We start from the raw sequence: 14,032 nt of genomic DNA, 5'->3' as shown, positions 1-14,032 counted from the left end.
TCTTTTTGCTCTTCTCACAAAGTGACCTTTATAGTGAAATTAGTAGCAAACTGTGATTAATCAAATTCTCTTTTAATCTGATCATGACCTGATAAGCATAATGGGAAGTTAAGAGTTTTATAGCTTTAAAACTCTTGCGTAAAACTTTATCAGCCTTGTGTAAATTTTTTTACTGCAGAGCTGGAAAGATAAAACGTCAAGGATTCAGGTAATAATAGCATTAGTCACATTCAAAATACGGAATTGGCACAGGAGGGCTTTATAATATTTTATGATAACTGAAACAAGTTATGAAAGTATAAGCAATAACTCAAATGGGTTATAAACTGCGATAACTTTAAACAGTTACACTCCTGACTGGTAGTGTACCGACAATGTCACGCTTATTTTAATATTGAATATGCTGTCATTCAAACTTGCTTTTTTTTAGTTTGCATTATAATCAAGTGGCAGTTGGTCATGGATGAAGCGGAGGAAACAACTAGTACTGTAGACTTTGATGTATCTGTTGTGCTACCAGCGGGAGGATGTGGGGAGAGGTTCGGGTGTGATTTACCTAAACAATACAGCTTACTCATAGACCAACCTGTCATACTTCATACAATCAAGGCTTTTCATAGGTAAAGTTTTCTAGTTAAAATAAGAGAGAATTAGAAAATGTGATAAAAAAATCTTTATCTCTTACCAGTTTTGAATTGAGCATATTGAGCATGGTCCAAAAATGTTTTATATCCTTAATATATCTATTAGACATCTTATTCAGTGCATCAACGCAGAAGAACAAAAAATCCATTCTCTTTAAGAAATACCTTTGATTTCTAGAAATATACAGGAGTAATCTTTTTGGACAGTTATACAAACCTTAAATGCTGTATTTGGTTTATAATGATTGTAGGACTTTGCTAGGGAATAGAATGCTCTAACTTAGTGTAAACATATAGATTTATTGTATAGTTAATAAATACTTTCTACTTAACAGGATAACCTGGATTAAAAGGATAGCAGTGGTTGTTAACGCAAAGTTTTTGTCCTACATGGATCAACTGGTACTGGATAATAAACTAGACAAGGTAGTTGTTGTGAAGGGCTGTACCACAAGACACAGATCTATTTATGCTGGTGTGAAGATATTGGCCAAAGGTACAGTGATTACGAGACCAGAAAATACATGGTCAGTTTTAGGGCATTCGTGGTCATAAAAGATCAAGTTCTAACAGTTGTCGCATGTCCCTGCTATATGTTAAAATCCTGCTTTTTTTGCAAAAGTTCAGACATTAATAAACAAGATCAGATTGTAGGCTTCATTACCATGTCTGATATTTTACTAAGATAGCAACTTCTTACACAGTCTTTTTGCTTTAAGGTTTGTTTGTAGCCAGGTATCTCTATTTCCACACAGTGTATTGCTATTGGACTTAATACATATATTAAGTATCATGAAAAAAAAGTAAAATACATTTGCAGATTTCACAACTCTTGTGTATATTTGAACAACTAATTATTTTTTTTTGCGTCCCCTTAAAACTGATATGGGGACATATAGATTGTTGATGTCCTTCCATCTGTGTGACCTTACATACTGTCAGTAAATATTGAGTCAAAATCCTTGAGATTCTGGCAGATAATTAGAGGAGAAAAGTTCTTAATATTAATTTATATTTGATTCTAATACTTTCCGCAGATGTAGACATGTCTAGTGTAGTAATTATCCATGATGCTGTGAGACCATTTATAGATGAGAAAGTGATCCAGAAGATTGCCGTTTATGCAAGGTCATTTGGGGTATGTTTTTAATTTTAGTAAATGTGCCCTGGGTCTAAGATAATAAAATTAGAACTCCTGTTACCATTGAAACAACAAGGATTTGATGAAATTATTTTCAGAGGTCCTAATCCCAAAAGTGAAAGGAGGACCCTGCCTAATAATTAAATGTTTCAAACCAGTTTTGTTTCAGATAATTTTCTTTACACCAAATCATAAATGCAGGTATGCAGTTTACTAAAGTATGTCAGTTGAACTTAACTTGGTGAATCATTTATCTACTGTATAAGTTATAGGAAAACTTTTTCTAAGGCAGCAGGTGTTACAAGACCGCTGGTTTCCACGGTGATATCAGCAGATGATGAGGGTTTATTGCGAGAATCTCTAGACAGGAGTCGGTACTGTGCCAGTGAGATGCCACAAGGATTCCAGCTCAGTGTCATAAAAACTGCTTATGAAAAGGTAACCCAAGTGTGTGTGTGTCTGTTTTGATTTAAAGTTGCCTCTGAAGAAGTGGGGGATCAAACTTTCAACCCCTGGCCTTGAAGTCAAGATAATTACCACTGTGCTGTATTAGGTAACAATATGGAGAGTAATCTATTTTTATACCTCTGTCAAACAGTGTTTAGAAATATTGTATAGAAAACATTGTCCAGTTGTTATTTGTCCATCTATGCAAGAAAGAGAGGTATAGTAGGGACAAGTAATGTAAGTAAATGTCTCCTCTGTTAATACCGTTTTTGGCAGAAAAAAATAAATGCAAAAAAGGATGTATTTAAAAATTGTTGGTCAAAACAGCATCAAAGTTTCTACCAAATTTTTGCAGAAGTCAAGGTTTTTCATAGTCACATTGTCTATTCTCAGACCATATATTTTGCCCTAGGTTATATACAAAAAGAGGGAGTGTTGTGTTTTCAATTTTTTCCTTTTATTTTTTCCATAAAGTCAGATGATCATGATTTTGACTATGGTACAGAATGTCTTTTACTTGCCATGAAGTACACAGGAACAAGAGCCAAGCTGTTAACTGGACCAGACAATCTATGGAAGGTAAGACATAAACATTGGTGATCATGCCCATACATAGGTAGGCCCTAATTATCTTTTATTACATAGACTTGCATGTGTAAAGGATGAAATATTTCTTTTTTTGTTTTTGTAGCGTAGTTACAAATTAAAAAGTATATTTTTTTGCTCACTTGGTCTAATTTTATTCACTTTTTGTAGAATATTCAACTGACTTTAAATGAAGCATGCATTTTTCTGAAATCAAATGTCTTCTGTAACTTCCTTAAAGTCATCAGTAATCAATGAGAGTTTAGGTGTGTGAACATTTTCATATCTAGGCATAGACTCCACATGGTATCATCAGAATACTCCATGAATATCTAGAAAGTGTCGCAAAATTTGCATTTTTCTGTCATGACAATGAGCCCATTTTATTCAAGCATGACCTTTAATTTTTGTTTGATATGAAAAAAGACATCTGTTTTTTTCCCCATCATGATTTTCTGCTGTATATTTTAACTCTATATAGTATATAAACATTTATTTAATTTCTACTCATCAAGAGGATATAACATGCATGTCTTTTCATATTGAATTTATTAAAAAAGTCTTATAAAATATTAAAATGTTAGACCCTGTGGAGGACTCATCTCTTTTATTCAACAAATTTAATAACTTCTGTGTAGAAATATACAAAATTAATGTGATATTCTTTTTATTACATGTTAGCTTTTCCTGCTGGATTGTCAAAATTCCTTCTTTTATGACATACTCTGGACCATGTCAGTTTGACGAACGCCTTTTGTACTTGACACAGCATCAATGCTAAAATTTGACAATACCAAAATTATTTAATCCAACAATGTCAAACATGTTGTAAAATTGCTATAATAATGTTGCATTTGTTAAACACAGGTGACTTACAGAAAAGATTTGTATGCAGCTGAAGCAATTGTAAAAGGTATGTTTAAAGACCAAAAAAATCACTGTAAAATATCTGGAAGAGAGTGACTGATATGGGGAAATGTTATCTTGATTTCCTAAAGCTTTTTCCTGGGTTTATACTAAGAACCAGAACTACCGGTATCTGAAATTGTCTCATAAGCATTGCTATACTAGTATGTAATAGAAGCTGTATATGAAATTGTCCCATAAGCATTGCTATACTAGTATGTAATGGAAGCTGTATATGAAATTGTCCCATAAGCATTGCTATACTAGTATGTAATGGAAGCTGTATATGAAATTGTCCCATAAGCATTGCTATACTAGTATGTAATGGAAGCTGTATATGAAATTGTCCCATAAGCATTGCTATACTAGTATGTAATGGAAGCTGTATATGAAATTGTCCCATAAGCATTGCTATACTAGTATGTAATGGAAGCTGTATATGAAATTGTCCCATAAGCATTGCTATACTAGTATGTAATGGAAACCGAGCAGAACTGGGATTTAAGCAGATTTCTTCTTTAAATAGATTTGTTTCTTCTTAACCTATTTCTCATGTATTATTATCTATATGGTGTGATGCTGGCAAGGACATCTATTATATAGATTTTCAAGACGGTGTATATCCTGTATCCAAGGTAACAATTTCATCATGTTTACTACACTTTAGTTCTGTACTTGCTGTAGATTTACGTAAACAGCATAACTTCAAAATCCATGTCAAATGGTATGCAACCTGATGTGGAATAACTAACCTGGTAAGGAATATATTTTATCAGCATATGATGTCTCTTGACCAAAAGAAATGCTGCAATCTTGCAGAAAGCATGGCATCAGTCAATATATTTTTATTTAATAAATATGTGAAAATATTTTTGTCCTATCAATACATCTTTTGCTTTGGAACAAATAATGATGTGCTTATATATATATGGTGTAGAAATAATTTCAAATAAGCTAGTAGACAGTTTATCCAGTGGATAAAACTCTGAACATTTATATACAGGTACTGATTAAAATAGCTTCCTATATATGCATAAGCAAGTCAAATGGATTTGAGAAAATTAGTATACTTGTTACATTTTAGCCAGTTTGGTAGCAAAGATCAGTTCTTTGCTTACTTGGATTTCAACCATTTCAATGACATATATGGTCAGTTATAAATCACACAAAAAAATCTAGAAGTTAAAGTATTTATTGTCTCTATTATTATGTTTCATGTCAAAACCAGTTGGAATATCTACTTTTAGAACAGAATGTGACTGTTCAAGTTAACTTTACATCCTGCCAAGTTAACAAAGATCTAAAGGAGGCTATATTCTCAAAATGCAGAAGTAAAAGTCTTGCTGTAAAAGTAAGTACACAAGTTCCTAATCATTCAGAAGTTGAATACCTGTCCACGTAGTCAGACATTTTGTCCGTCTGCCCATATGTTGCAATTTTATGATCACATCTATTCTGTAGTCTGATTATAATATATTGGCTTTAAAATATGGCTTGTAAACTCACCTATTTTTAAGCAAAAGGTTTTCCAGCCAGCTAGTGTCGGTCGTCCATCGGCATTTGCTTCAAATGACATCTCCTCCTAAATAACAATATCCAGTATCAAACAAACTTCACAGGAATGAACTGTTGGTCAAGGCAATGGAAAAGAAAAAAAAAAAAAAATCTTCTTGTCCAAAACTGCTTTGCTGATTTCAGAGTAATTGCTCACAAAAGTGCCTTAGGTGACCCTCTATCAAGATTATTTTAATTACACAGATTTTTCGAAAATCACGGTCAACAGGGGATGTGGTCACTTTTCTCTACATTTCTAGTGGAAATCCTTTAATAAAAACTTGTCAGAAACTGCTGATCTGATTTTAAAATAATTTCACAGAGATTTCCTTGGGTGATCTACCAATATTATTCAAATTATTCTGATTTGTAAGAAGACATGGCCAACAAGGGTCAGGTCACTTTTCCCTTTATGTATAAAATGGAAACAAACTTTCTTGGCAGAACCTGCTGGCTTGATTTTGAAATGATTTATGACAAACACTCCTTGTGTGACCATCCAAGATTGTTCAAAACATTCTGATTGGTCAAAAAACAACAAAAAACATTGCCAACAATGAGTATGATCACATTTCCCTACATGTATATATAGTGGAACATTTGAACCTTTTTGTCAGAATCTGCTGGCCAGATTTTAAAACAATTTACGCATAGAAAAATCTCCAGTCAGCACCTCCTAAACTGTTGGTTTGCTTTAAAAAAATTCAGAGAAATGCACCTTTGGTAACCTTCTACCTAGATTTTTAAGTTAATATTCATATTTGCCAAAATATGGCAGCAAGAGCTAAACATAGAAAACTCGTCAAACATCGTTTCCTCCAGAAGCATTGGTCTGAATATTGAAATCAATTCATAGAAATGTTCCTTAAAAAAACATCCTCTAAGGTTATCAAAGTCATAGTGATTTATCAAGAAACATGGCTGTCAGAAGCAAAGCTGGTTTTCCTAACATGGCTCTATGGAAAATTTCTCTGAATCTACAAGCAAGTTTTAAAAGAAATGACAGAAATGTTTCTTGGATGATTCTCCACAAATGTTGTTACCTCTTTAGCTGTGAAGCCCAGGTGAGCAATTTAAGACCATCATACCCATCAGAATGATAAATATTAATACATTTAGTTATATTTTGATTTTTTTTCTGATGAATAATTGTAATAAGTATCACAAAACAAATGGATCTTTGAATTTACACAAACTAGATGGAAAATATGACACCACTGGAAATATTTCTCAACTTACTATTGTAAAAAGATGCAGTCTGGTTAAACTGCATCTACACACACACAACAAACTTTTCTGCGGAGTAGTTGTGTTAGGCACAATAATGGATATACTTAAGTAATTTTTAGTAAAAAGAGTTAATTACAAGAACGTGATTCTTTTTTTTCCTTGTAGGAAAATACCGGCTTAGAGTCTGTCATTTGCAACAGCGTTGTGTTCATATACTCAAATTTCAGTACAAGTGCAATCTTCAAAAACACAAAGTGTGTTCAGACATCTGCTGTAGACTCAGATATTACCATGACAACCCCTCTAAGGTCATGTGTGGTACATGTTTATGATGGGAACTTGTTAGACAAGGATGATATTTTCATATTTATGAAAACAGTTAGTGAAGCAATGGAAAATATACCAGATATCCTCATTTTCGGAATATTACATTTTGTAAGTAGCATTTTTATGTTAAACTGATGTGATATTAATATTGTCAGTTATAGGTTTCATCTGTTTTTTAGCTGTGCATGTTAATAACACCTTATGCAATTAAAATAAGGTTATAATTCCTTGTCTGTGATTGAGATTTCCTAATTGCTTATTATGTAAAGCGGTATCATCTGTGTAAATGTTTAGTGATGAATGGTTGTTAAAAACTTCAGTTTGTACAATAGAATCAAAATCTGTCTGTCCGTCACACTTCATTTCTGATCAATAACTAGAGAACTTTTTGACCTAGGACCATCAGACTTCATAGGCTTACCGATTAGATGACCCCTATTGTTTTTGGGGTCACTTGATCAAAGGTCACAGGGGCCTGAACATGGATAACTGTTTCTGAGCAATAACTTGAGAACGACTGGACCCAAAATGTTGAAACTTCATAAGATGATTGGACATGCAGAGTAAATGACACTTAATGATTTTGAGATCACTTGATCAAAAGTCAAGGTTGAAGGGGTCAGAACATTGAAAAACGTTTCAGATCAATAACTGAAGAACCATTTGACCTAGAACCTTCAATCTTCATAGGCTGATAGGGCTTTTGGAGTAGATGACCCCTATTGTTTTTGAGATCACTTGATCAGAGGTCAGGGTCACAGGGGCCTGAACATGGAAAACCCTTTCTGATCAATAACTTGAGAACCACTTGACCAAGAATGTTGAAACTTCATAGGATACTTGGACTTGCAGAGTAGATGAACCCTGTTGATTTTGGGGTCACTCGATTACTAGTAAAGGTCAAGGTCACAGGGGCTAGAACATGGAAAACTGTTACCGAGGGGCCAGAACATGGAAAACCTTTTTCCAATTCATAAATTGAGAATCACTTGACCCAGAACATTGAAAAATCAGAGGATGATTGGACATGCATAGTAGATGACCCCTATTGACCTTGCAGCCATTCTTTCAGAGGCCAAGGTCACAGGGGCAGAACATGGATAACCATTTCCAAGCCATAACTTGAGAACCATATGACCCAGAGTGTTGAAGCTTCATGGGATGATTGGACATGCCAAGTAGATGATCCCTATTGCTGTCTATTTGAATCAGAAGAAAATGAAGTTTGACTATGAGAACTGCTTTACACTCAGAGACACAGATCTTTTTGCAAATATACCAACCTTCAGCTTGTTATAATTTCAAAATGGCGTATTAAAACAAAAAGTCCCATTCAGCATAACACCTTTTTAGCACTTTAAAACATTTATTTTTTGATACGGGTTTAAATATTAAAACATTGGTCTTTAGTTCTCTTTGAAATACATGTACCAGTGTTGAAGAATTCTTTAGAAATACTGACTTATTCTCTGCAAGTAACTGAACAGTTTGCCAATATGAATCTGGAAGACAAAATTTGTTGCCTCAGCTAAAAACTATATCTACTTTGGTAATTTTTGCCAGATTGATGGAATGCCATCAGATATTGTGTCTTGTGTCATATTGGGACTGAAATATTGCCAGGAATTAAACTCATCTTTTGATAAGTAGTCTTATATTCTACCTACAGAGCTAACCTGGAAGGCTATTATTGATAGTACTTGTTTGGTTTAGGAGCCAACAAAACCAACATAATTCACAAATCGAGAATTTTGTTTTTCAGAATGTTGGTGACTATAACAAGCTGTCTGACATGGTGACAAGTCTGGTGTGGAACAGAGACCCTACAATGTGTGGACAGACATTTGTTATACACAAGAGCAAAAACAAGACTCATAAAAATTCAGAAATTCAATAGATATTTAGCTGGTAACTGCAGTATTCAAGAATAACAAGGCAGGTACAAGACCTGGTGTTGCATAATTGTGTATCACAGTCTGATGTCAATTCTACTTTGCATTAAATTAAAATACTCATTATATTTTTAGCTCACCAGCACAAGAATGCAAGGGGTACCTATTGTGATTGCCTTATATCCATCCATCTTTTCTACTCTTTTTGCCTGTTATGCACAGAAGCAATGAAGAAATTCTCATGTTGGCAATATTAAACAATCTTGGTTGCCATGGTGATGGATTTGTTCAAAAGAAAACAATCTTCTCTGCAACTGGAATGCAGAATTTCAAATAATTTTACAGAAATGATTTCTAGAAAGATGTTAATATTGTTGAAAAGAATTTTATCATCTTGAATAGCAACAAAGGAATGGTACTTTTTACTGTGAAAGCTCTCGCTCTCTCTCTCTCGAAAATTTCTATATTCTTACCAAAAAGTGCAAAGTTTAGACTCAAAATATTTTCTGTACACGTTTACTTATAGAAAATTTCTATATTCTTACCAAAAAGTGCTAAGTTTAGACTCAAAATATTTTCTGTACACATTTACTTAATTGTTCTCTGCCAAGTTTATATAATCCAGGCCCATTTTTCAATTTGCGGACCACACAGTGGTAAAATGTTTAAAAGATCTTTTTCTTTTATAACTAGCTAGAAATTCCACTCTGATAATCAGACTCTTCAAAATTATTTTGTTTTTGTTTGTTCAGAACAGTTAGCCAAACTAGGTACTGTGAAATAATTTATTTTCATGGGCATGAAATTTCATGGTTTTGGTAAAAGCAGCCATTTCATGGGGATATGAATTCGTAGATTTCAACTTTTGAAGATTAAACAAGTGCGAGTTTGATAATTGAGCCGAGCCATGAGAAAACCAACATAGTGGGTATGCGACCAGCATGGATCCAGACCAGCCTGCGCATCCGTGCAGTCTGGTCAGGATCCATGCTGTTCGCTAACAGTTTCTCCAATTCTAATAGGCTTTAAAAGCGAACAGCATGGATCCTGACCAGACTGCGCGGATGCGCAGGTTGGTCTGGATCCATGCTGGTTGCAAAGCCACTATGTTGGTTTTCTCATTGCACGGCTCATATGTTTGTTGGGATTAAATTTTGTGGATTGATGCAAGCAAGAATACAAGTCCCCCTAGAAAATGAATGATTTCACAGTATACTATACCTAAAATACCATAGACTACAGGATCACTTTCTTGGAAAAACTGTAGTCACTATCATGTAGAGACTTGCCCTAAGCCTTCTTTACATATGGGAAACAATCTGTTTATATAGTTAAATTGTTGAGTGAACATCTTTTGTCAATCCTAATCCTGTCCATGTTATACCAACTAGTGCAAAGGAAAAGTAACCTATCTATGTTAAATGTTATGCATGATAAGACAGTCATGCATCTAACAGTCCTAAAATTGGTTTCTTTGATTAATCCCCCGCCGTGGGGTGCGTCCGTCCTTCCGTCCGTAACAAATTCGTGTCCGGTCCATATCTCCTAAACCCCTTGAAGGATTTTCATGAAACTTGGGTCAAATGATCACCTCATCAAGACGATGTGCAGAACCCATGAGTCAGCCTTGTCGGTTCAAGGTCAAGGTCACAACTCAAGGTCAAAGGTTTGAGCCTGCCATTTTGTGTCCGCTCTATATCTCCTAAACCCCTTGAAGGAATTTTATAAAACTGGGCTCAAATGATCACCTCATCAAGACAATGTGCAGAACCCATGAGTCAGCCATGCCGGCTAAAGGTCAAGGTCACAACTCAAGGTCAAAGGTTTGAGCCTTCCATTTTGTGTCCGCTCTATATCTCTTAAACCCCTTGAAGGAATTTTATAAAACTTGGGTCAAATGATCACCTCATCAAGGCGATGTGCAGAACCCATGAGTCAGTCATGCCGGCTCAAGGTCAAGGCCACAACTTAGGGTCAAAGGTTTGAACCTTCCATTTTGTGTCCGCTCTATATCTCCTAAACCCCTAGAAGGATTTTCATCAAACTTGGGTCAAATGATCACCTCATCAAGGCGATGTGCATAACTTATGAGTCAGCCATGTCAGCTCAAGGTCAAGGTCACAACTGAAGGTCAAAGGTTTGAGCCTTCCATTTCGTGTCCACTCTATATCTCCTAAACCCCTTGAAGGAATTTTATAAAACCTGGGTCAAATGATTACCTCATCAAGACGATGTGCAGAAATTATGAGTCAACCATGCCAGCTCAAGGTCAAGGTCACAACTAAGGGTCGAAGGTTTGAGCCTTCTATTTGGTGTCCACTCTGTATCTCCTTAACCCCTTGAAGGATTTTCATCAAACTTTGGTCAAATGATCACCTCATCAAGAACTCATGAGTCAGCCATGTCAACTCAAGGTCAAGGTCACAACTGAAGGTCAAAGGTTTCAGCTCTGTATCTCCTAAACCCCTTGAAGGATTTTCATGAAACTTTGGTCAAATGATCACCTCATCAAGACGTTGTGCAGAATTCATGAGTCAGCCGTGTCAGTTCAAGGTCAAGGTCACAGCTAAAATCAAAGGTTTTACCCTTTCACTATCCATAGCAGTGGCGGGGGATTTAGCTGTCTTTCAGACTGCCTTGTTTTCTCATATTTCTAGATATTTTTCCCATACTTTGACGCATATATTATATGGGTAGTAGAAATTGTTCTCTTTCCAGCAGTAGCCTTTTCAACATATTTTACCTTGTAAATTCTGTGGGTTTTGACTTTTTCAGAAAAATTGTCTGTTTGTTGACAAATTTCACCCCAGAAAATGTCACACTTTCCCCAGGGCATTAACTTATTTGATCTTTACATAATTTTCTATTCAGATTGCTAATCCATGTGGCAATTATGCATGTTTTATCCTTGCCTAGAGGTAAACAGTGCAAAGTCTGCATGAGGTTCTAGGTCAATAGCCACCTAGCCTACAATAAAGTCTTAGCGGAGTTGTCTCCATTTTTATGCCCCTGAAGGGAGGCATATTAGTTTTCAACTGTCCGTCCATTCGTTCGTCACAATGTTAACTTTTTACATGAAGGCAACGTTAACTTTACACGCGAACCACTGCACCCAGGATCTTCAAACTTCACATGCTAATATTACTTATTGAGTACACGACCCCTATTGACTTTGGGGTCACCAGGTCAAAGGTCAAGGCGCTGCGGGGGCATTTGTCACCATTAGTGACAGCTCGTTTCCAAATATTTTACCCGGGATCATTTTTTTTTCAGCTCGAGTAACTCTTTTTCAGAAAATGATGTTTTAATTATTTTTTCAGTCTACTTACTTTGATGGAGTTAAATACACATATATCTCAAATACATTGTTCCTACTTTAGTTACACTGCCTACACTATGCTGGTCACCAGCTATAACCAGGAAGTGAATTGTACCAAGTAATTCAAAATGTTTATGTATGTATCCCATGTATAATATTGCTGCATGTATTATATTTGTAACTTATATTCTTCTTTTATACCATACAATATGATATAATAATGACCTAACAATTTTGCAGTAAATTAAAAAAACAAATTCTGTCTTTGTTTTTTTTTTTAGTGAAAATTCAAGTAGTGAAGCCTACTTAGTATATTTGTATCAGTAGACTAGGAAGTTTCAAATTCAGAAGATTATTTGAGACTATAGCCATAATATTTTATAGGTTGATTTCCTGTGGTGAGTAGGTAAGCCCTAGTGTTGTCATTGGTCAAAATGGTGAAAGTCACAATAACCTTGAAAATAAAGTATTCTGTCCACAACTGAAACAAGATGGACAAATAGAAGATTGCTAATGGTTAGGAGATGTTGTTTATGGTTCTGGCTGCAGGTCAAGGCTGTTAAAATGCTTGACTTAGATTTCCAGTCAGTATCTGGCAACAGTTTCAGCATAATTATGAATATTATATAAATATTGCATCCCTGAGCGCCTCGGTCAATATTCATATATCTCGCGGTGAACATTTTTCATATCGCCCTCTCAGGAATGCAATATTTATTTTATTATACCGAAAATGTATAAGTGTCAAAGCATTTACTGGAAAATCAACATAATAATGTATTTAACATTAAAAATTAATTACTAACGAACTAATGAAGACAGAATTAAAGAGTCTTTACTTGTTAGCACTCATAATTTGTTGCGACTTTGCTTTGTAATAAGACTTTTTTGATAGATTTAGTCGAGACGTTTACATATCGCTGACTCCTATAATTATTCTAATATTTCAATATAGCATCAATCAGTAGCATTCAAAAAACGGCGATAGCTTTCTGTTTTCTAAATGAAACATAAAAGTGTGAGCACTCATTTTCTTAGTTAGATCATTTCCAAACTTATTGTGGTAGTTTCGATTCAATATTTGATGAAAAATTGTTTTCGAAATATTTTGCACGTAGCATAAAAAAGAAAATTCAGCCGTGTTCGCACATGCAAGAGCATCAGAAAAGGGTAATTTAATCCTAACGTATAATTATATAAGCGTCTTGTCTGAATATTTATCAGCTCCCTCTTTTAATCAATGCCAAAGTATCATTCTCTCGAGTGATATGAAAAAATAATATCACATGCGCAGAAAAACAAAATAACGCTGTTGCGCATGTGATATGAAATTATGGATCATATCACCTGCGCAGAAATTGAAAATAATGATTTTGCGCATGTGATATTAAATCACTGGGGAATATGATATATTATTCAAGTTAAACTAATGGGAAATTTGCATTAGACATTTATGTGAGGTATAATAATAAAAGTTATTACATAATTGCCCAGATGAGCCGGTAGTGTTGGTTTTGGGTTCAACAATACTGTTGTTTTTCTGTATAAAACTGGAGAATACTTGCATGAAACTTACTGGATAAATGGCAAGAACATGGTATTTCTGTACTTTTGGGTCAGTATGTCAAGGTCACACTGATTTGTAACTGGAGAGAGGTTGGGCCATAAACTATTTTTGAACTACGCTTGCATTTGGAAGTAGTGGAGCCCAATTCATTCAAGGGTCAAAATTCAAGTTGACCCCAGGTTTGATAATAAGGTTCTAATTTGTACAGTAGGAATGTATCAGTCATACATGCTAATTGCTTGTTGATAAATGATACCAGTTTTCAGTTCACACTGACTCTTTTGACCAGTTCTTGTACCTACAGACATGGAATTCCGTAGGATATAATAGCTGCACCAAGGATGACTCCATTGTTTTGGTCAGAGGGTCAAAGTCACTGTTTTCTGCCAGAAAACAGTTTGTGGTTAATGATTCACAGAA

The 14,032-nt window shown here is 34.9% G+C and overlaps 1 protein-coding gene across 1 annotated transcript; it reads left to right on the top strand.

Annotated features, from left to right (window-relative positions):
- Positions 1 to 186: 186 nt before the first annotated feature.
- LOC123561512 (D-ribitol-5-phosphate cytidylyltransferase-like) lies at positions 187 to 12,296 on the top strand. Its single transcript, XM_053553126.1, has 9 exons — positions 187 to 620; positions 980 to 1,140; positions 1,682 to 1,782; positions 2,074 to 2,223; positions 2,707 to 2,811; positions 3,685 to 3,730; positions 4,971 to 5,074; positions 6,673 to 6,942; positions 8,597 to 12,296. Exons 1-9 carry the CDS (start codon positions 460 to 462, stop codon positions 8,729 to 8,731), a joined length of 1,233 nt encoding a protein of 410 aa, XP_053409101.1. The 5' UTR covers positions 187 to 459; the 3' UTR covers positions 8,732 to 12,296.
- Positions 12,297 to 14,032: the final 1,736 nt, after the last annotated feature.

Source organism: Mercenaria mercenaria, chromosome 10 (assembly GCF_021730395.1).
Source record: "Mercenaria mercenaria strain notata chromosome 10, MADL_Memer_1, whole genome shotgun sequence".
NCBI lineage: Eukaryota > Metazoa > Mollusca > Bivalvia > Venerida > Veneridae > Mercenaria > Mercenaria mercenaria.
The sequence above is the reverse complement of the archived record's forward strand: the minus strand, read 5'-3'. Positions and strand labels throughout refer to the sequence as shown.

Bases quoted from the DNA above. Each gene is read 5' to 3' on its own strand.
- LOC123561512 (XM_053553126.1), top strand. From the start codon at position 460: ATGGATGAAGCGGAGGAAACAACTAGTACTGTAGACTTTGATGTATCT. The intron at 5,075-6,672 runs GTAAGTACACAA...TTTTCCTTGTAG, and splicing joins GTAAAAGTCTTGCTGTAAAA to GAAAATACCGGCTTAGAGTC. The intron at 6,943-8,596 runs GTAAGTAGCATT...TTTGTTTTTCAG, and splicing joins TTTTCGGAATATTACATTTT to AATGTTGGTGACTATAACAA.